Source organism: Numenius arquata, chromosome 12, assembly GCF_964106895.1.
Source record: "Numenius arquata chromosome 12, bNumArq3.hap1.1, whole genome shotgun sequence".
Classification (NCBI taxonomy): domain Eukaryota; kingdom Metazoa; phylum Chordata; class Aves; order Charadriiformes; family Scolopacidae; genus Numenius; species Numenius arquata.
This window is the reverse complement of record NC_133587.1, coordinates 41,362,839-41,383,555: the sequence shown is the minus strand read 5'-3', so window position 1 is coordinate 41,383,555 and position 20,717 is coordinate 41,362,839. Positions and strand designations below refer to the sequence as shown.

The window sequence follows — 20,717 nt, the reverse complement described above, 5'->3', positions numbered from 1 at the left end:
TGTATTGTGCACATTGCTAAAGTATTTGTGGTCTTTTAAAGAGCAATGCTGGAACCATTTTAGATATACATAGCATTTCAGACAGTACATGTGTAGGCAAAGACCTATATTTACACAGGCACACAAGCACAGAGGCAAACATATATAAATCACGCTGGCTTGAGCTTTCAGATGTTATGAGTGCTGTTCCATACCAGTTATGGGAATCAAGCCACAATGTTTTAGGCACTGGCTTTGAAAGACACTTAGGTCTGAAATATCCAGGTATATGCTACTAACATATCAATGGGAATTCATAAGACAATATTTAGCCTTCTTTTGTGCCTAGACCTCGTTAGAAACAAGGCTGTTAGGGCTAATCCAACACTTAATCAACCCATAATAGAACTGTTGAGAGTGCATCAAGCTTTATATTACAATTTCTTCTTAAAAAAAAAAAAAAAAAAAAAAAAAAAAAAAGAAGGAACATTTCTATAAAGAGAACCAAGAGAACCACACTGTTGAATCTAACATGGCATTGTTCTCTCCCTCGCTAACCTGCACACCTCCTTCGTCTTTCTAGAGAAAAACCATCTATTAGTGGTTTCTCTTTAAATGAAAACACACTTCTTTCCAGTTTGTGGCTTGCTCTTGTAACAGATGGGGGAAAAAGATCTGTACTTTGCTCATTTGGGACACAATCTGTGGACAAAGAACTTTGTTCTCTAAGGCTGTCATAGAGCATGGAGTCTAGTGGAAATTTTAATTTATCATTAGAGAATTTTTAAGCATGAAACTTAGGCAGATTTCAAAAGAGTCGGAGAGTTCATCAACTACATAAATCAGTGCTGTATCCTTTCATCTGTCTGTATATTCACTGAAAGCATAAAATTGCCCATAAAAATACCTTACAGCAATGTGCACAAATAGTATTTGTCTTAAAGGCAAAGTCATCCTATTGTTCGATACTACTTCAAAATAGAAAATAGCACGTGTCAACCTCCATCATACAGACATCACCTGTACAGGCCAAGGCACAATGGACTTGTACACTAATGAGCTTCTAAGGATTTCAAAATAGCAGAAGCAGAGCACTTTTTAACATTGTATTCATCACAGATGATCTTGTAACCACAAGAAACAAGTTTTGTGATCAATGATTTCAAAATCACAGCCTGTCAAAGCTCCAGTAAAGCGCTTGTATGTCATTGGAAATTGATGGAATTTCCTTTTAAAATATTGATTTGCTCTTCTGGAATATCCCTTTGGAAAGTGGGACATGAAATAACAAAACTACTTTCAAGGTGGACATAGTTTTAGGTCTGAACTCATCATCTCTGTAAGAATGTAAAAGATGCATTCCAGATGAAAGGAGAGTGTTTAGGTTAGGAAGCTAGATTTGACAACCATATGTATGTTCATGTTCCTCTACCTGCCAAAGGCACCAGCAGGGGTGGAATTTGAGTAGGTCCCTTTGTGCATCATACCCTCAGCTCTTCAACAGGAATAACAGCTCAGGAACATTATAAACCTACTAAATATTCTGTGCTGTTTGATTTTACAGTAGTTGAGGCCACAGAAAATCTATAGATAGTTAATCAAAGCAGAATAAGGTTTTCACTTACTTTGTCTGAAAGTACATAAAATCCTGTGTAATTATGCTAATTGTGGTATGTAGCCTACATGAACTTACATTCCTAAGGAATACACATTTTTTTTTCCAATCACTATCGGAAAAGATTTGGCACAAATTACTCCCCACCCCCAAAAAAACTACCCAAAAAACCAAACCAGAAACCAAATAACCCTTAAACCAACACCCAAATTAATAATCGGTCTTGGGAAATGCAAATGAAAAGTAAATAAATCAATCAAGAATTAGTGTCAATCACTTGTAAACATCTGCTCTCCTAGCATTTCTTAGAAATGAGAACTAGGTCCTTGCTGATCATGCATTGACATCAAATGATCATCGTCTATGTTTTCCATTGTATTTTCGTGTGATAGTAAAGGATTAGCCCAGTTCCTGTTCATTGCTGGGTTAGTGAGCGTTCCAGCACTCAACTGGTAGTACCTGGGGTTAAGAAATCAAAGTGCCATGCTACAAAATATACTGTTCACCAAGCATCTGCCATTTTCTTGTCAAAAATGAGTCTTTTGGCATGGAGACCCTGTCAATAATTATTTATGCTGGCAGTCTGAGCACTTGCAGCAAGACAAAGCAGTAGCAGAATGAATCATTGAGTGTCCAGTGACTTTGTAGGTGAACTGTAGAGGAGTGTTGTTTACCAAAACATTTGTGTTACAACATCGCTTCTCCTGCCCTAACCCTCTAGGTTGCATCATATGTAAAATCATACCTACCTATGATATATGCCATGTTTCTCCTTTCTTTCCAGCAAGATGCTGATTGGAGGAATGACGTAGACCTGAATTAGCTAGATATATGTGGGGTTTATTTTCTTTTCATTGAGTTCTCAACATTGTGATACAAAATTTGTGCAGAATCTGTTAAAGCAAAAGCAGAAACAAGCTTCCCCCTCCCAAATTATACTATTCATGATAAAGTGGAAATAAATTTAAAAAAAAAATAAAAAAGAAGAAGCTTTTTCAATTAAATGTGTTTGATCCTTGAGAATGAATGAATAAGCAAAGACTTGATGGAAATGTGTGGGCCTTTTTAAACTTAAGGGTTATTCCAGCATGCATCTACATCATGCATACCTACCTAATTACTGGAGTGGTTTATGGTAACGATGCTGTTAGATGATCTTCTGTCTGTAATGACTCCTTCAGCAATGCAACAATGCTCATGAAAATAATAGCGTGGATTTAAGCTTCGTGTAGGCATTTCTACAGCAATATGGTTTTTTGGGGGGTGTGAATGTACTCTCTCCACAACTTGACCAAAACCTCAAAGTAGATGCTGAAATACCACGTTACACTCTACTGGCTGCATTTCTCATGGGAAAAACAATGAAGCCTTCCCAGAACAATTTATTATCTGTTTCCTAAAATTCCAGACCAGGGACTGATGTATGAAAATCCAGATGGGCCTGATCCAACACACTGTGTGCTGAAACAGCCATCATAGGGCTGTGCATATGTGTTTCCAGTCCCCAGACCTGTGAGTGGACATTGGATTAGTGGACTTCTGATGTGGTGCTACTTGGCCTTCAGCAAACGGTGTACCAGTGTCCCTAAATAATCTACTACTACTTCAAAATATTTACAAACTGTGCAATTGGATATTGCCAGAAATCAGGCAGTGCTTTCTGTTTGGAAGCACATTAAGAAAAACCTAGCTGCATTGAATATACAGGTATACATGTATACAAATACAAGACATTGCCATTTGTACTATAGTATTAAGTATGTCGTGTCCATGATCATGGCACATTACGATTGTTTATGCAATTCATTCAGCAGATGGGGCAAGAAACCTGTCTGAACAATGCAGATAGGTGTCTTAATTACACTAAGAATACAATCAATATTAGTTTATGCTTCCCCAGCACCTGAGGATCTCACTCAGATAAAAATCTATTGCATTTGCATTACTGGGCTTGCTTTGGTTTGATGTTTAATTTGGTGGAATGACTCAGGACTGACACAAGGTTAACTGGAACTGAACATGGTTCAAGAAATAAAGTTATGTCCTTTTCATGCCTTTGGCAGTTCACTCCTAACACTAAAAAGTAAGTAACGATTGTGATGACTACTGGGAGGAAGTATGAAAGCTGCTTAAGGTTCTCAGAAAAAAAAAACCAAACCAAAATGAATCATAAAATTAAAATAAATATTTAAAAGGGCAGCTTCTATTTCCTTTTTAATTCCTACCTCAGCTGTTTAGATGGTTTTGATGAATCTAGCCCCCAATAATTTCAGCCATAAAGAGGAGTTTCTAACTAAAACATCAGTAAAAGAAGGATGGGGTTATTGCTCTCTCAGAATCTGACATGTTTTGAGCTGTTCAGTCTGAAATGGGATCAGCAGCATGCAGGCAGCTTTGAGGGGGAAACCAAACGTGTGAAGAAAGATTGAGTAGGCATGAGACTGGCAATGAATGACTGAACATACAAGTTGATAAAATGGAAGTTTAGAATCACTAAAGCACTTGACTACTGCAGAAAACTGCACGTTTCCAAGGTTTTGTAAGCCTAAATGCCAAGGCTATTGCATATGATGATATCAGGTTATTTAGAGAGAAAGTCTGATTTTTTTATGGGAGTAAAGCACTCATTATTGTGCTGTAAATTATACAAATTATTGTTTGGTTTTTTAAAGCAAGTCTTACAGTCTCTAGTGTCTGCACTATATTAATTAAGCATTAGTTCCCCAGTAGTGCACTCTTCTCTTGTGTTCCTGTCATAGCTCGCAGCTAACTTCGGTAGTGGGAATTTTTAGTAATGAGTGCACAGTGGTAACAATATATAATTAATCTTTGAATTTAAGCATGTCCCCAAGGCGTTTAAAGCCAAATAGAGGCTAGAGTGATTTGCAGAACCATGCCCATAGTGTCTACAAAGTAGAACCAGGGGTAGATTTTCCTAACAAAAATAATAATTAAAAGGGCCTGAACCTAAACATGTACCATACATATAAGAAGAAAATAAATCATACTCAAAATCAATAACCACATTTTTGTGGGGTCTTTCAATTTCTTTTTTGATGATGGAAGTCCTGGCTAAAGGGTTATTCCAAAGAGTGGAAGATTGATAGCAATGTAAATCTCAATAACTACTGCAGATATCATGTGATATTACCTTCAGAAACAGGCTGAACACCCTGCCTCAACCACAACTCAACTGTCTCATGTACTAAAGGCAAACTACTAAAATATGTTGTGGAATAAAGATCTGGATGGAGAATTTAGTCTGATGGGATGATGTTTAATAGTTTAAAACAGCAAAATAGGACATGGAAAATGCTTAATATGGACCACAGTCTAAATGCCACAGATATTCAATATGGTGACATAACCATACTATGAGCTATCTTTTTTCTTTGTTATGACACCTCTCTTTTTACAGGATATGTGTGCACAAATATTAAATATGCCTGGTGTATATCTGCATAGACTTATTTATTTCATTTCTTTGTATCACTTCTGTGTAACTTTTCTGTTGTTGAATCTGTTTGGATAAACAACACTCCACTTCATAACACATACATAAATGCAATATCAATTTATACACACCCATTTATAAAGTTGCAAAAAAATATGAAAAGTAATGGTAGCGAATGAAACAGAAAATATGATGTTTTCTCTTGGCTTTGGTGGCTAACTATACACATAGGAAAAATACCAGTAAAACCCAGTCACCATATTGATAAAAAATGACAAGGATGTTTTATAATCTAGTTAAATTACTGGTGTCTATGGCATGCTTTGCTTCATATGTGAGATGTGCAGCAGACACCAAACATGCACTTAAGAGGTCATAATCAGAACCAGCTCTGCACATCTTGGGTACTAATTACAGTCAAAGATTTAGTGGACAACTTCCCAGCAGCACATACACGGGAAGTCTTCATGCAAGATCTTGGCAAACCATGCACACAATTAACCTATTCACTACTCTTTCTCCTGAGTTTTAATTCTGAGATATATCCACCTGCAGAATGAATTTAAAGCATCATTTTTGTCTGTGGAAATACGGTTTGGACCAAGCTTCGAGGGCAGTACTTTCAGTAACTGGATGTCTGACTACAGACATGAAAAAGTGATGCATAAAATATTAACATATCATGTAAGTGTAAACAAGACAATAGGAAAGAAGGGAAGAAAAATAGGCAGCTGGAGGACATATTTTTCCCTGAAAATTGTCATTTAGATGGATGACATCAATATGCTATGAGTGTGATTATTTAGGGTGAAACTGATCACTGGATATTTTTTTTTAAAAAGTACTACAAAATGAGGATCTCCTACTTTAACCTGACAGCGTTTATTTTTATTTCAGTTGTTCATGACTTGCCTTTTTTCACCAGGGATCCAGTGTTAAATCAAATAGTCTTACCTATGCTTATGAGTGCTAGAAATCACTAGAGCTCAGAAAAAATTGCAAAACAAATGTGCGTGATGTGGAGGCTGAGAAGCCAAGAAAACACCAAATGTGCTGCCACATACTGTAGTTATTCAAAATTATTATATAGTTTTTATATGGAGAATGACAGCATGCACAAAATGAGAATGAAGACCATCTCAAATGGCCAATCTCTGTCCTCAAATGAGGCAGAAACTAACAAAAAGGATATTTGCTTTAAAAAAATGTAAATCGCAAACAAAGTTTTAAAAATTCTAAAGTTAAATTTTAGGATTTGTTGTAAATTTTAAACAGTTATAGGCATGTGGGTGGGTTCATCTGGCTTAAGTGGAATACATTCAAGGTTACAAGAAACATGAACATAATCAACTGCAGGACATCTTCCTTAATTAGAATTCAGTGTAAAGTTAATGAAATCTTTTCTCCAAATCTTGTTGCTTTTAACGAACTTTGAACCATGTCCCTGGAACGTATGAAGTGCAGCAGACTGTTCAATGAATATAATAATATTTATGCCTGGTCAGTATGTTGATTTACAGATAACTGACCTGTGAAAAAGTTTTGTTTGTTTCGTTGGTTGTTTTTTTAAATCTTGTATTTATGCTTATTTTTTAGGCCTTTTAAAAAAAATCGAAAGCTGGAATTAAAATGCTCTTTAGTGGCTTTTGGATTTAAAATAAAAGTAAAAATCAACCAAAGAAATTTAATAGATCCTGTGACTATTTTTGAAAATCAAATTAATTCAGCTGAGGTGTCTTTTTGACTTTGTCTTTTTTCCTATGTGTATATTAGAAATCTAAATTGATTACTGTTTTATTTGTACTTACAAGTAAATGCTGGATTCATTGCCCCCAATATCAGGTGACTGGAGTTTCTGCACAAGTATAACAATTATGCCAATAAAAAGCACAAAGTTTATCTAGGAGAAAAAGAAAGGAAAAAATAATTTCAATGTATTTTTTCAAGGATGATAATGAGACTTTCCCAGTGACTTGCTGGCTGCATTGCCTTATTCTTCTCCAAACTGCAGTCTAGAAGTATTATAGGGTCAGAAGTAATGGGATAAGTTCACAAGGGTCTTATTGCCCCTTTTCCAGGCAAAAACATCCACCTTGCAATAGCTAAAGGCAGAATTTCTTCAGTCCCAAGCACCAGATAAGACAAACATAAAGTAAAAGTTTTCAACATTGTTTAATATCAACCAGCGGAAAGAATAAAAAGAAAGAGGCCTGCACATCAAAACCATATAGCAAGGTCTCAACAGTAAAAGCACAAGTATCTAGCATTATTTGAGTAAAATCCAAGACCTCCATCAACTAAAGAGAGTTTAGATACCTTGTTGACAAGCGAGCATCTTGCACTATGTCCACAGTACTATTATAAGGCTAGTATTAGATAAATAAATGTAGCTGTGAAATGAATTCTATTCAACAGATGCAGTTCAGTTTCCTAGTCACTGCCACCTAGTATTGTTTTAGATGTCTGTGGTTGTCCCACTTGGCCTTCAGCTGCTACCCCAAATGGCACAGGATTCCCGTACATCCTATGTCATATCTGCCAGCCCCAGGCAAATGCTCCATATGCTCTAGGGTCATACTTATGGCATTTGGTATCTATGTTTAAGCAGCTGAATAACTCCTTTTCTACACAGTCTTTGCTTGCAAGTAGTGCACCGTCATTTAACTTGTACTAAACTTTTTTTATAACAATGGAATTACTTAGCATTGTGGATGGCAAATGATGGACATTCAGATAAGGTGTCCAGTACTCCACTGATGTCACATAGTTTGTAAAGCCATTTTAAGCTATTTGCATCAGTTATTTGCCCTCAGAATTGTTGAGGAAGCACCTCCTCCAAGTGCCACTTACCATGATTGATCCAACCACAGGACCCTTGATCACCCACCACAAAGCAGTGTTGTCATTCATGTCCCAGCAGCTGAAGTTGTTAATGAAAGAATGGGGTGGGGGAAGAGAAGGAAAGAGAAAGATATAACAAGGAAGTTAAACTTACAACATTTTTTAAGAGAGCAGAGAGTGGGAGATTGGTCTTGTAGCTAAATAATTTTATTTGGGCTCAAAGGCTCTGGTTCTTCAGTCTGTCCCTGTTGTAGCTTTTACAGACTTTACCCAACTTATCTGAAAGTAAAATAGTATTTTTGTGGCAATTTCAGTGCTACCTCTTTCTGAACTGTTTAGCTATTTTGGAAAATGCCTTTATATGTGTTTCTATGTCTACAGACACTATAGCTGTAAAATTGTCCCTTTAAGCTAACATCTCAGTAGAAGGGAAAAAAAACCCACAGGGATACCTTGAAGAGTATGAGATGGTTATTCCAAAATTTAATGTCTCAGCTATTTTTCCATGGTAAACATGAATGTTGGTTCCTAACTCTGACATGAGGATTCGTACACATATGTAGTACACAAGGATATACTAGAGACTGGTTGTGTTCACATATGGGAATGATTTTCCAGTCATTGGGTTGAAAATCCTACCAAGGAACAAGGATTCATCTAAGAAGGTTCAAGTACTGGACAATAGTTGGAGTCATCTGCTTTATTAAGCTGTTGGGAGTCAGTGATCATAATTAAAATGGCATTTCTTCCTCAGCATTTAAAATCTTCCTCCAGATACACCAAAGAATTCTGCTGAAGTTTATTCCATATAGATGCATTTGGACATTCATTTGTAGAGAAAGCTACAGGACCCATATACAAGTGGGGTTTTAACTTTAACATATATTTTAAAGCTAGAAGAACAATAATAATGAAAAAAATATTTTTTCCCCTGCCGCACCACCCCTGCTACACTATTTTAAGTCATTAAGAAATTGATTGTGCGTAAAAAAATGTTGTCTATTTGTCTCTGCTTTCTTCCCCTCATGCTTCCCCCTGGAAAACATAAAATCACAGAAAGATGTCTACTTTGTACCTGCTGTTCCAAGAAGAAAGGTTTCCTCTCCTTCTTAGAACTACAGCCAAAAGTCCCAGCAGTGGTTGTCATGGTGCATTTGTCAGATGCCAAAAAAGAATTTGAAAGAGCCCACAGGAGTAAACTACTGCTGATCTTATGAGAGCTTAATGCAACTTCTTTGTCATTTAAATGATAGCATCTGGGGGAAAAGTGAAAGTCTTTCAACAAAACTATATGCATGTGCAAGTGTGAGGAGGCAGAGCTAAAATTCCATCATCAAAGTGCATTTGAGAGAAATCCCAAGCAGCTGAGTGATGACTGGTTTAGATATTTTAGTTGAATTTAGATATGCAATATTTTACTGCATTCCTATAAACCCAACAATACAGGTATGTGTGGTAAAGCTGGTGAGAAGAGAGAAAATTAGAACTGGGATGTCAAATTTGAACAAAATGACATATTTTTGCTTCTATCTACAATGCCTAGAAACTTAAAATCTAGTCCCAAAATCTATGGGACTGATGGCTGAGGTTTTCAATCGCAAAGTAATATTTCTTAGTTACCTCACTTTGGATGCCTAACTTAAAATATTTGAAAGAGGATAAATGTTCAGAAGGAACTCCTTCTCACCCAGTCTGGAAACCAGGCTTTTTTCAGTTATCAACAATCGTGTACCACAAAACAAAAACACCTGAAGTCATCAATTATCTGTTTAATTCTTTGTATGCATTTATGAATTGGGCACCCTCTTCTGAAAATTACCCACTATTTGCAGAGCTCAACCACTCTAAGATGCATATTAATTTACCCTGAAAGTCTTCGGTGAGTTGACCAACGGTGGAAGCACCTGAGCAAATTCTAAGATGAATCTGGCTGAACAAACAAGCAGTGATGTATGGCAAGTTTGTCTATGAAGAAGTGAGGAATTACAGGGGATGGAATCTACCTGCTCTAGTTCCAGTCATCTATGCTGAAGACATCTACGGCCCCAGCTAATTATCCTGGACTATGGTTGGAACAAATAGATACTTGGAGGTTGTTGATTTTTTTTTTTTTTTCTCTGCACTGATGTATTTTAAATGTGTACTCTGGGACAATACGTCATCTCCTACAAATGCCTATTCTTCTTAGACCTATTCCTCTCCTTTTACAGGATGTATCCCCAGCAAGCTGTAGATGTCAACAATGAACCAGATTAAGCTCAAACAACAATTTTTTTCAAGGACTTTTTTTGGCCAGTCCCTGTGACCTCTATAGGATGGATGTGGTGGAAGAAACACAATTTTCTCCTCAGATGAACATTACTAGAAGGGAAAAAAAGCCCCAATGCACAACAAAATGGTCTGTAATATCCACCAACAAGCTGTACTATATAAACAGGCTCCCTAATTTCTTTCAAATGCGTTGCTACAGTGGAGGTCAGACATACAGGACTCTTTTTCAGGATGGATGAAGGGAAGGGAGCCAGCGGGATGGGGGAGGGAAGTGATTTCCATTTGAAAAGGCCGGAGTCCAATCTCTGTTATGTCTCTGGTGTACATCTGGAATAATTCCATTTAATTCAGTAGCACAGCTCTGGATAAACAGACAGTTGCATTTATCTCCACAAACACGTCACTTACAGTGATGTGAATCAGGAGCTGAAGTCAAGGGAGCTCTGCCAGTTTTATAAGAAGCAAGCAGGTGGAGACTCAGACTCCAGAGTCTGTATTTTAGTCCATGCCTTTGTGACTGTGGTTTCCCAGTTCAATAATTTCTGCAATGTTTTCAGGCTCATGCTGGCTTCTCCCCCACCCCTAGAACAATGCTAGCTGATTTTTAAAAAGTAACCACTGAGACACTCAGCTAGAATATGTCTAAATGTGTTGCATGCTAAATAGCTTCTCTAACTAAAAGAAAGGAAAGGCGTTTTTTGGCTTTTTTTCCTTCTTTTGTGAGATGTTCCCTCTACCCGCAAAATGCAAGGATTGTTTGGACTCCTAAGAGAGATTAATGCATTTAGGACCAGTGTTGTAATCATAATAATGACACAACAGGGGGTTCTGGCTTGTTTTGCATGGAAATAAATGATTTAATTTGTCTTAATGTCAAAATAGAACATTGGGTCAAAGCACTGGCATACCCAGTGGAGGAAGGGCTTTATGTACTTTCCAAAAAGAGCATGAAAGAACAAGGATGAAGAAAACCTGACAGAACAGTGAGTTTTGTGCAAATTTTGGATGCAGGTATCTCTAGTATAAGGCAAAATCAAAACTCTCTGAAATGGGAGAACGAAGCCTTTCACTCAGATCAAGGTTTTCAAAGAACCAGTGATGGATTTTCCAAATTTTAGAATAGAATAGAATAGAATAGAACTGTACTATTTCAGTTGGAAGGGACCTAAAACAATCATCTAGTCCAACTTCAGTCTTCCTCATTCCCAGCATTTTTCCTAACGCTTCACCAGTTTGAAACATGGCTGTCCTGAAAAAATATTGCTACGTTTGTATTTTACAAGGTGTACATTCGTTTCCATTCCTACCAGCTATGTCTGCTGCTCTACCAGACCAATCAATCTACTGACTACCAAGATGTGCAGGGAGGGCCATCTCTGGGAGCAGCCTTTCCTTCTGGTTCTTTAAAAAAGGATACAGGATCTTCCCGGGGTTTTTTCCCTGCAGAAAAAGACCATTTGGGTGGAATCTACCTTCTTGAATTCTTTCTGAAATTATTCCATTTCCTCTTTTTTTTTTTTTCACAAAGACAGGATGTGGATTTCTGTCTCACCTCTGCTCATCCCCCCCACTACATTTGTGAAAAAAAGTCTCCAAGGGGAAGCTACACCCCTAATTGCCTTTGTAAATCAAAGCTCAGCAACTCCTTATGCAGATTTCACTCATCACATTGGAGATAAATGCAATAATTTCTATAGATGAGCTCATCATGTTTGTCTTCATAAGCAGTTGGGGAGGAGAAGACAATTACAGATGTGATTCACCTGACAGCTCTCTTAAGATGAGATCAACCATATCCTGGACTCCACTAATTTAACTGAGCAGGGAATGGAGGGTCCTGTGTCAACTGCAGGTTTACAGGGTAGACACTTAATCTTCTTTCATCAATTCACCAGTATAATAGGGACATAAACATCACATTATGGCTATTTATTCAGCTGAAAAGGAGAGCACTCCGGGTTGAACATTGGACCTAAACTACTTGCGTACACAAATCAATGTCAGAAATTAAAGGAGAAATTAGTCATGTTCTCTGATCACTGTATTCCTGTTTTATCTTTGCCATCATGTTGAATGCACATGAAATCACACAGAATTATAGGGGCTGGAAGGGACCTTTTGAGATCATTTAGTCCAACTCCCCTGTCAAAGCAGGTTCACATAGAGCAGGCTGGACAGGAACGCATCCAGGTGGGTTTTGGATATCTGCAGAGAAGGAGAGTCCACAACCTCTCTGGGCAGCCTGTTCCAGTGCTCTGGCACCCTCAAAGTAAAGTTTTTCTGCATGTTCAGACAGAACTTCCTGTGTTTCAGTTTGTGTCCATTGCCCCTTGTCCTGTCACCAGGCACCACCGAGAAGAGCCTGACCCCATCCTTTTGACACCTGCCCTTTGGATATTGATAAGCATTGATGAGATCCCCTCTCAGTCTTCTCCAGGCTAAACATATCCAGGTGTCTCAGCCTTTTCTCATTAGAGAGGTACTCCATTCCATTGATCATCAAATGATTTCCCACACAGCGATACTTACCCCGTATCGTCAAAGTGAAGTCTCAACACTGCCCAGACAGTGACACAAATTGTTGGGGTACCTGCAGAAGATAAGATGGTGATATCATTAGCAGCCTAGACACACTTAGTACTCAGCAATGAGCACTTTTTGCAACCTCCCCCTGAGGTTTTACTTCCTAATAACACTCGTGCACTAAGCAATGTAATTCCTTACATTATTTCAGAGCTCTAGAAACATCTGTCTCAGTCAGAGGATGGGTTAGATAGGACTGCAGATGAAAAACTGATAACAGGAAAGAATAATTTTGTTTCAGGTCATTATTCCTCAGAGATGTTCTACTGCATCTTGTTGCATGAACATTAAAACATCGTCTGTACGAAATAAAAGCAGTGACATCAGTTTCCGTGTGTAGAGCTACTGTAATTATGCAATAATTGGAGAGTGGCATCTGTTGAGCTGTAATTGCATTATTGTATTCTTTGTATTGTTATGTGGTTTTGTTGTAAATGATTTGCATGTATTGTATTTTTTCTGTTACTGTCTAAATAGCTGATTTTGCCTTATTTATTCAACCAAAAGAAAGCAATAGAGGATATTTTTCCATTACTCACAGGAATGTTCACTTTTTTTCATGAAAAAATACCCCAAGCCCCCAAAAGAGAATACTGGGAGGAAGAATTTAATTTCTGTTTCAGGCATTTCTTTACTCTTTAAAAAATACACGTAACATACAAAATAAATCAAAACCATTAAATATCCACTGGGAAACCTGGATTTACTTTAGTTTTTGAAAACACTAGAAGTGTGTTTTTTCTGTGGGAATATTTTTATAAAATAACAGTCTTGCAAGAAAACTCTGGGTATGTTCAATCTACATTTTATGGCAAATAAAATCTTTCACTAAGAAACTGCCTACATTTATTCAGGTAGCACTGGAAAGATAAAGTGCTAAAAAGCAAACAAAACAAGGACCTTGATAACCTCAGCTTGCATGGTGAACGAGACTGTCATAAGTTGACAGGAACAATTATGTTTCATACATTTTGCAAGGCTGTATTGATGTCACATTAATTAGTCATTCGACTGAATCCACTTAAGTGAGTCTCTGTCAAACCTCATATTCCTGCTATCAGAAATATAAATATCCCTGTTAGACCTAGATGACTGATTAATCCCTCCTCCTTTAAAATAAAACACAGAGAAACATTTGAAAGGAAAATGATAAAAAGAAATAAAATGACAGGCTTTGGGGAGAAGAAATCATGCATATTTAATTGAAATTGAAGTCTGCTTTTTTCACATGAGAATACTTAGAAAACATTGAGATCTTTGTGAACTTAACAGATGCACAATAATAAAAATTATCTTTAAATATCAATCACGGGTCTGACGTGCTATCTAGTTTGCACTGATTTGCGCTATATAAATTTTGAAGGTATGAATAGTGTTCCAAGTCTGAAACATGGGCAGGAAGGCAGAATTAGACTAAACGTGTCATAAAAACAGAGTTAAAAAAGCACATTTCAGATCAGTTTGGAGTTTTGAACCATCTGCTATATGAATATACACATACATTACTTTTCTTTACATCAAAAGATATGCATATCTTCCTCACCACCTTTTCAGCTTCTGAGTAACGTTAGAAAACAGACAAGCCTCAAAGGCTTAGAAGAGCTATTCTTGATGACTGTATTCCTGCCCTGAGTGAGGAACAGGCACTAGGAGAGATCTCAGGAGGACAGCAGTCTATCCGGAGAACTTACCAGCATATTGCATATTTAAGAGGAAAAAACTGTTTGGATTGACACAGCCATATGTAGTTCTCATTAATCAAACGAGGACACTGATGTGCTCAGCACATTTTAAGAAACAGATAAACATCCAGATGCTGCAAAATGCTGAGCTCTTGGTTATTGCTGCTTCAGTGCAACTCGCTCCCCACTAGCTCTGGGCTGAGGGGCTGCTTTTGACCTACATGACTTGCGTTCAGAGTCTGGAAGAGCTTCTGTTCTTGCAAAGTGCCAGTTGCTCCTACCCGGTCAGGGGAGCTGCTATTCAAGTTGAAATATGCACAGCTGAGAAAATATCGTATTTAAAAAAATAAAAAGTTAATAGCAAAAAAAATTTCCACATTTGGAGATTCTCTTCATGTTATTAATGGATATTCCTGCTGCTTTGAATATGAAGTGTTATCTATAAGTTGAACAGCTGGATCTCATTTATGATATTCAACTCAGGACTAAGAATTTTGACATTGCATTATAGAATGAATCCATCTGGATAGTTGTTTCATTACAGAGATTGATTTATTTTTTTAAAAAATATTCAGTTAATATGATCTGTTGCAATATTCTCACATTCAGACGAACCCAGTGATGTGAAATTTGTGCAAACCTAATCAAAGGAACCCAACCTCTGATTTATGTTCAGATTGCAAAGATTTATACATTGTTTTCTTTTATAGTTGTCAGATTTTCATGTACATAACCCCCAGGTTCTCTTTGGAAACAGCCTTGTATCTCAGTTATACACCATAGGTTATTTCTGATCACTTTTTCTCTTCTTTCTTCTCTATACCTTTGCTCCTATTGTATTAAGTCTTTGCCAAGAGATGAGAATTTTTGTGTATAGACAGCTGCCTTGGGAAGGAAGAACAAAAAACAGCTGTGGATTACTTAAAGGTTCAGGTTACATGAGGATGCTTTTTTCGAGGAGAATAATTTAAGGTATGTGGTTTGTATGTAGACTTTACACATAAATATATAGGATTATTTCCAGATTATTTCAGAAGTATGTTTGTTTAAGTGTAAAAACTGAATTTAACCTTCTTAGGGTACATTTAAAATGAATGTTTTCTTCTGCATTCGCCATCTGACTTCTGAACAAAAACACTAGCAAAGAACTGTTTGAAATAATATATTGCAGGAATCAGTTTATCTCCAGAAGGCCAAAATGAAAAATAATTAGACTGGTTATTATCGTACAACTGTCCTTTCTGAAACAAATCCTGTTTCTTCCCATTGTAAGTTTCCATTTCCCATCCAGGTAGGATGAGCACATGTGAATACCCTTTGGATACGTTTTCAATTTAGCTATTATCTGGAAGAAAGGCAGAAACGAAGTCTTAGAAAATGGACCAGATTTAGCATTGCAGATTTGATTATGCTGAAGAACTTGGCATTAAGATCATATCAGAAGGCAGTTCTCAGTTGTGGAGTACATCTCTGCAAGAGGTGTGGCGTCCTCTAGATTTCAGTTCAAGTCTATTCAGACAAAACGCACAACGCTATTTGGTCTGCAGTGATACTTCTGTACAAAGACTAAAACTACACTTTGAAACTATGTGGAAATATTAGACGATTTGTGGAGTTGCCTTGCACATTTTAGACAAGAAATGTCACATACCCCAGCCAATAATAGTGTACCAGTAGAAATATCTCCTCTCTGGGAAAAAGGTTTCTACTAATAAAGTGAAAAGGTACAATCCCTCAATGAAAAGCCAGAAGTAGTTGGACATGACACAGTAGTGAAAAAACACCATCACTGCTTTGCATTCCACCTGCAGAGAATCAAGAAAAACAAAGTTATTTCCACGTTGTTTCCACCTAACAAATGCTTTCAACCTCTCCAAATCTCTTATTGGAAAGGAACACAGCTGGGACTGGTATTATACACTTTTAATAGCACAGTTTTAAAAACATGAGAAGAATGTGAGGTGCCACTTAGAGAGTGAAGCTTGAAAGGGCAGGTAGCCAATTTTACCAGTGGGAGGTGGTCGACGAGAGTCTGGAGACAGCTTGGGAATGTCTTGCATTAGTGGGAGTCCACATCGTCAATGGATGCTAATTGCTAGATTTAAGCCCCCTTCCAAGGAATAAGTGCAGAGAAGAAAAGAATCCAGTTGTGTACTGAGAAACTTAAGGAAGGATGTGAAATGACACGACGATTGTGGAAAGCCCTGAGAGCAGGATCAGAAAGGATGCACCCTCCTGTGTGCAGTTGAGAATTGTACTTCCTTGCCATTTGCAGGTGCTGTCACTCAGGGACAGAAAATGAAAGTAAGTGCAAGTGCAAAGAAAGCAGAGTGATTTACTGTAAAAAACGGCAGAAGCTTTCATTCATTTACTGGGGGGGAGGGAGTAAAGGGGGGAAGCAGTGGACAAAAGAAAAAAAAATAAAAAAGAGAAGGAACTGGGTTGTTTAGCTAGGAGAAAAAGAATGCTGACAGGAGACCTTATCACTCTCTACAGCTACCTGAAAGGAGGGTGTAGAGAGGTGGGGGCTGGTCTCTTCTCTCAAGTAACAGATGTTACGATAAGAGGAAATGCCCTCAAGGCATGCTAGGGGAGCTTTAGGATGGATATTAGAAAAAAATTCTTCACCGAAAGGATTATCAAGCATTGGAACAGGCTGCCCAGGGAAGTGGTGGAGTCACCATCCCTGAAGGTATTTAAAAGATCTGTAGATGTAGCACTTAGGGGCATAGTTTAGTGGTGGTTTTGGAAGTGCTAGGTTAATGGTTGGACTCAATGATCTTAAAGGTCTTTTCTGACCTAAATGATTCTATGATAAAAACTTTAAGTGGAAACCAAGGTCTACCTTGACTCTGTGAGAGTAGGGCACACTTGTCTTTCCAGTGTTGCATCCCAGTGAGACACTACAAAAGCTGAACTTCTCAACAAATCAGAGCAGAAACAGTGCATAAACTGGGAGCTCCTGCCTGGGGTAGTGGGAGGTTAGCAATTTTGACTGGTTCCCACTTGCACTCCATCCTCTGGGACAAATCTACAACTGATATGTTTAAACCATCATATCTTGAGTTTCTTCACAGAAGCTCTATCAGGGCTGAAGATCTGGTCATTAGATGGCTGATTTTAATGTGTTTTATGCTTCAGATGTTTCAAAACAAAGAAGCAGATGTCACTATTAGAAGAGTGGTGTGAACAAGCTACAGAACTAACTTGGCTTCAACTTTATCATGGAGAAGAATTAAAAGCAAAAACTAGTTTCAATGACAAAGAACAGGCTGACTAAGAAACTAAACAGCTGCACTTTCCTTGTGGAAGGGACCCACAGGGAATTTAGCTCCTAACTGGATGGATAAAGGAGATCTCAGTTTGGGAACTCACTGTAATTCCATTATAATTACACCTGCTGAGCTGATTTATAAAATCAAATACTAGCCTTAAATGCAAGAGGAATTGGGATTTATGTGTAATATATAGCTAAATGCATCTGTGGAGGAGACTGCTTTCCATGAAACCACACACTTCAGAGACAAACACATGGCTAATACTAATGATTTTTTGAGAGTGTGGCTGTCAGAGGTATTTTCTATGTCTAAATGGTTCCCCTTTCTACACATGAATGCCTGACATCCAGAATAAATAAAGGTCTGGAGAAAAAACAGACCTTCAGAGGAAGGAAATTGCTTGTGCCTGCTCTCATCCCACCTATTGTTATGCAGATCTGTGAAAGGGAGAAACAACCCAAGTAGAGTCAGAAACCAAGACTTGCAGGTTTGTCCTAAGGGACAGACCGCTGGATGCTGATGGCATCGTGAGACAATACCATCCCAGTTTTGCTGGAGGGAAGTTTGCCACCAATTACCTTCCCTCCCAATAGCTTCTTGGCCTATCATACCCAACAGACTGCTGCTTACTTCACTACTTTTTGTTATCTCATGCTGAAAAAAACATAAAGGAAAAGGCTTTGGCTTTGGTTTTACTTACCGTTGAGATAAAACAGTGGTTGCCATCCTGTTCAGCATAAAGAACCCCATCTTTAATAAATACAGATATTGCACGCAGGATGAATGAAACAAAGAGGTTCATGTGGATAAAATTTCGAGTGCAGTGAAGCTTCCTAGAGAGGAAAGATCCAGGGAGAGGAAAAGAGGAAAAAAAAAAAAAAAAAAAAAAAGGCTTTTCTTTCATGGAAATAGCACAGCAGGCCTATCTGCACACATGGCCAGACCTCCTAGCACCTTGGAGATAAGAACAACATCTGAAAGTCAAGAGTGTGGATAATACAGACCCTAAATCCGACCAAGAGGAGGATTCACAGATTTTCCTTTAAAAAACATGCAGGCTAGCATAAGAGAGACCTAGTTTAATGCAGCTTCTGCAGTTGCATCTACAGTGTACTGAAATGTGGCTACTGGAGTGTGTCGAAGCTGGGGGAACAACTCTATTAAAGGGCTGTCTGCCTCTTATTCTACATTTGGTAAGATAAAAGCTTAAACATTGTTTTGGACCAATGACCTCCAGCCTCTTTCCTCCAGTGACAGAACAGCTCACTGCTCATGTCCTGACTCACCTGAAACGACACAGGATAACCATGGCAGTGGTGAGGGAAACAAGAGAAGTGCTGTATCCAACCGTATACAGAGCCTTCACAGAGAGATAGTAGTAATCCTTGGGAGGCAAACAACACAGTTAAATGGTCCATCTACGGTCACATCTTCTTTACCCTGTCAACATGCAGGGGGATGCAGGCAGGATTTGTTTCTTGAACAGCCTGGTTGTTTTCCCTTCTTGGTTCCCCTGAGATCTCACTGTATATTAGAGCATTGTTCTATGTCTGGCATGCCCTTGGTTCTTCATACTGTGAAGTTTATTTGTCAGTGAGCAAGCAAAGACTGTCTATATTTCTTTGAACACTGTGCGTGTATCTAGAAAAAAAGTTGTCGGCTAAGGGATTCTTTAGTCAATAGGGGAAGAACTGGGGGCTTTTAGAAGTGAGAAGCTGTATCAACAGTAAACAGTCATACTGTGGAAATATTCAGTATAGGGATAGGAAGGATTTATATCTTGCTTCTTACATTTTTATGCCCATAAATATCTGATTGTTTCATTTTAATCACCATTAAATCAGACTATGACCAGAGGCTGGACAAAAAGCAGCCTGCTGCTCTCCCCCTTCATTTGTTTTTAATTATAAGATTAATTCCCACCTGGTTATCAGACTCTGTTTCATTTTCATCAAAGCCACAGGCATCATAATAATGAGGAAAAGGTTCAGACCAGCCATCTTCAGTGCAATTTCTGCTGATGTCCCCTATGTCAAGTACAGTTGAGAATATGAAATTGCTGAAGAAAACCGCAGGACATACCCTCCCTCCCCTTGGTACACAACCAAAGAAAACCCCACAGTACCACTGGGAGATCTGTTTATCTGGCTATCCATAGAAGATTTTAATGGCATCTTTAAAGTTTAATGGCATCCTTAATGACCTAGTTCTACACTAGGGCCTAGGGTTGTCTACTCCTACAGCTGGTCACCAGAGAGGAAAAAAGATTTAACCAGTGTAGTCAGTGGTTTCAGGCCACCAAAGATCTCGTTTCCGAGTGGATACCTAAACCAGGGGTCAGCTAAATGTCCCTTTCTCTCCATTGACTCTGAAAGGCATCTGGGGAATACAGCTTTGATGTAGACATCTACACTTCAGATGGCAGTTAAGTCCAGTCCTTAAATATAGGTAGGTACTTTATGCTATTTAAAATAATCTATATCTGAGGCATCTGCATGAGACTGGCAAGAAAACCCAAGGGTAACACAATTTTTTGAAGCAGCAGCTACTGTAGCATATGTAAAACAGACATTATATGTCTATAGTGAGGCATCTGGATTATCCTCCTGCAGTCAGATAACATGTATCCCACTCATTTATCTTCATGCCTAGGCTCTGATCTGAGAGTGACTTTGTGAGAAGGGTCTGTCGGAGAAGAAAGGAAAGATGGAGTGGGAATCTCTTCCTCTTTTGTCTTCATAGCAGTATGTTCTTTTAAAACTCCAGATGCCCAGTGTGGGTGACAAATTCAAACCTCTTTCAGGGTTTCTCACATTCCTCTGCCTATTATCTATTCCAATCCCAGTTTATAACCTCAGCCTAAAGCAAGCGTTTGCAAGGAGGCTCAAAACTAGCTCAGAGAAAACCTTATTCTCTTTTTCACTCTTTTCACTCTAATTGTTTGGCTAATCTCATATAAGGACTAGCTCCTAAAAGGCTTTCACTGACACAGTCAAAAGGCTTAAAACTGTATT

General features: G+C 38.1%; 1 protein-coding gene across 1 annotated transcript in view; it reads right to left on the bottom strand.

The window, feature by feature from the left end:
• Positions 1-20,717, bottom strand: part of ADCYAP1R1 (ADCYAP receptor type I) — an 87,600-nt gene that overhangs the window by 18,006 nt on the left and 48,877 nt on the right. Inside the window, exons 6-12 of the mRNA XM_074157644.1 lie at positions 19,627-19,730; positions 18,990-19,087; positions 18,404-18,536; positions 16,077-16,230; positions 12,690-12,750; positions 7,899-7,968; positions 6,857-6,948 (exon numbers count right to left, since the gene is read on the bottom strand). Coding sequence (XP_074013745.1) covers positions 6,857-6,948; positions 7,899-7,968; positions 12,690-12,750; positions 16,077-16,230; positions 18,404-18,536; positions 18,990-19,087; positions 19,627-19,730 — 712 coding nt within the window. The remainder of the gene's footprint in view (positions 1-6,856; positions 6,949-7,898; positions 7,969-12,689; positions 12,751-16,076; positions 16,231-18,403; positions 18,537-18,989; positions 19,088-19,626; positions 19,731-20,717) is intronic.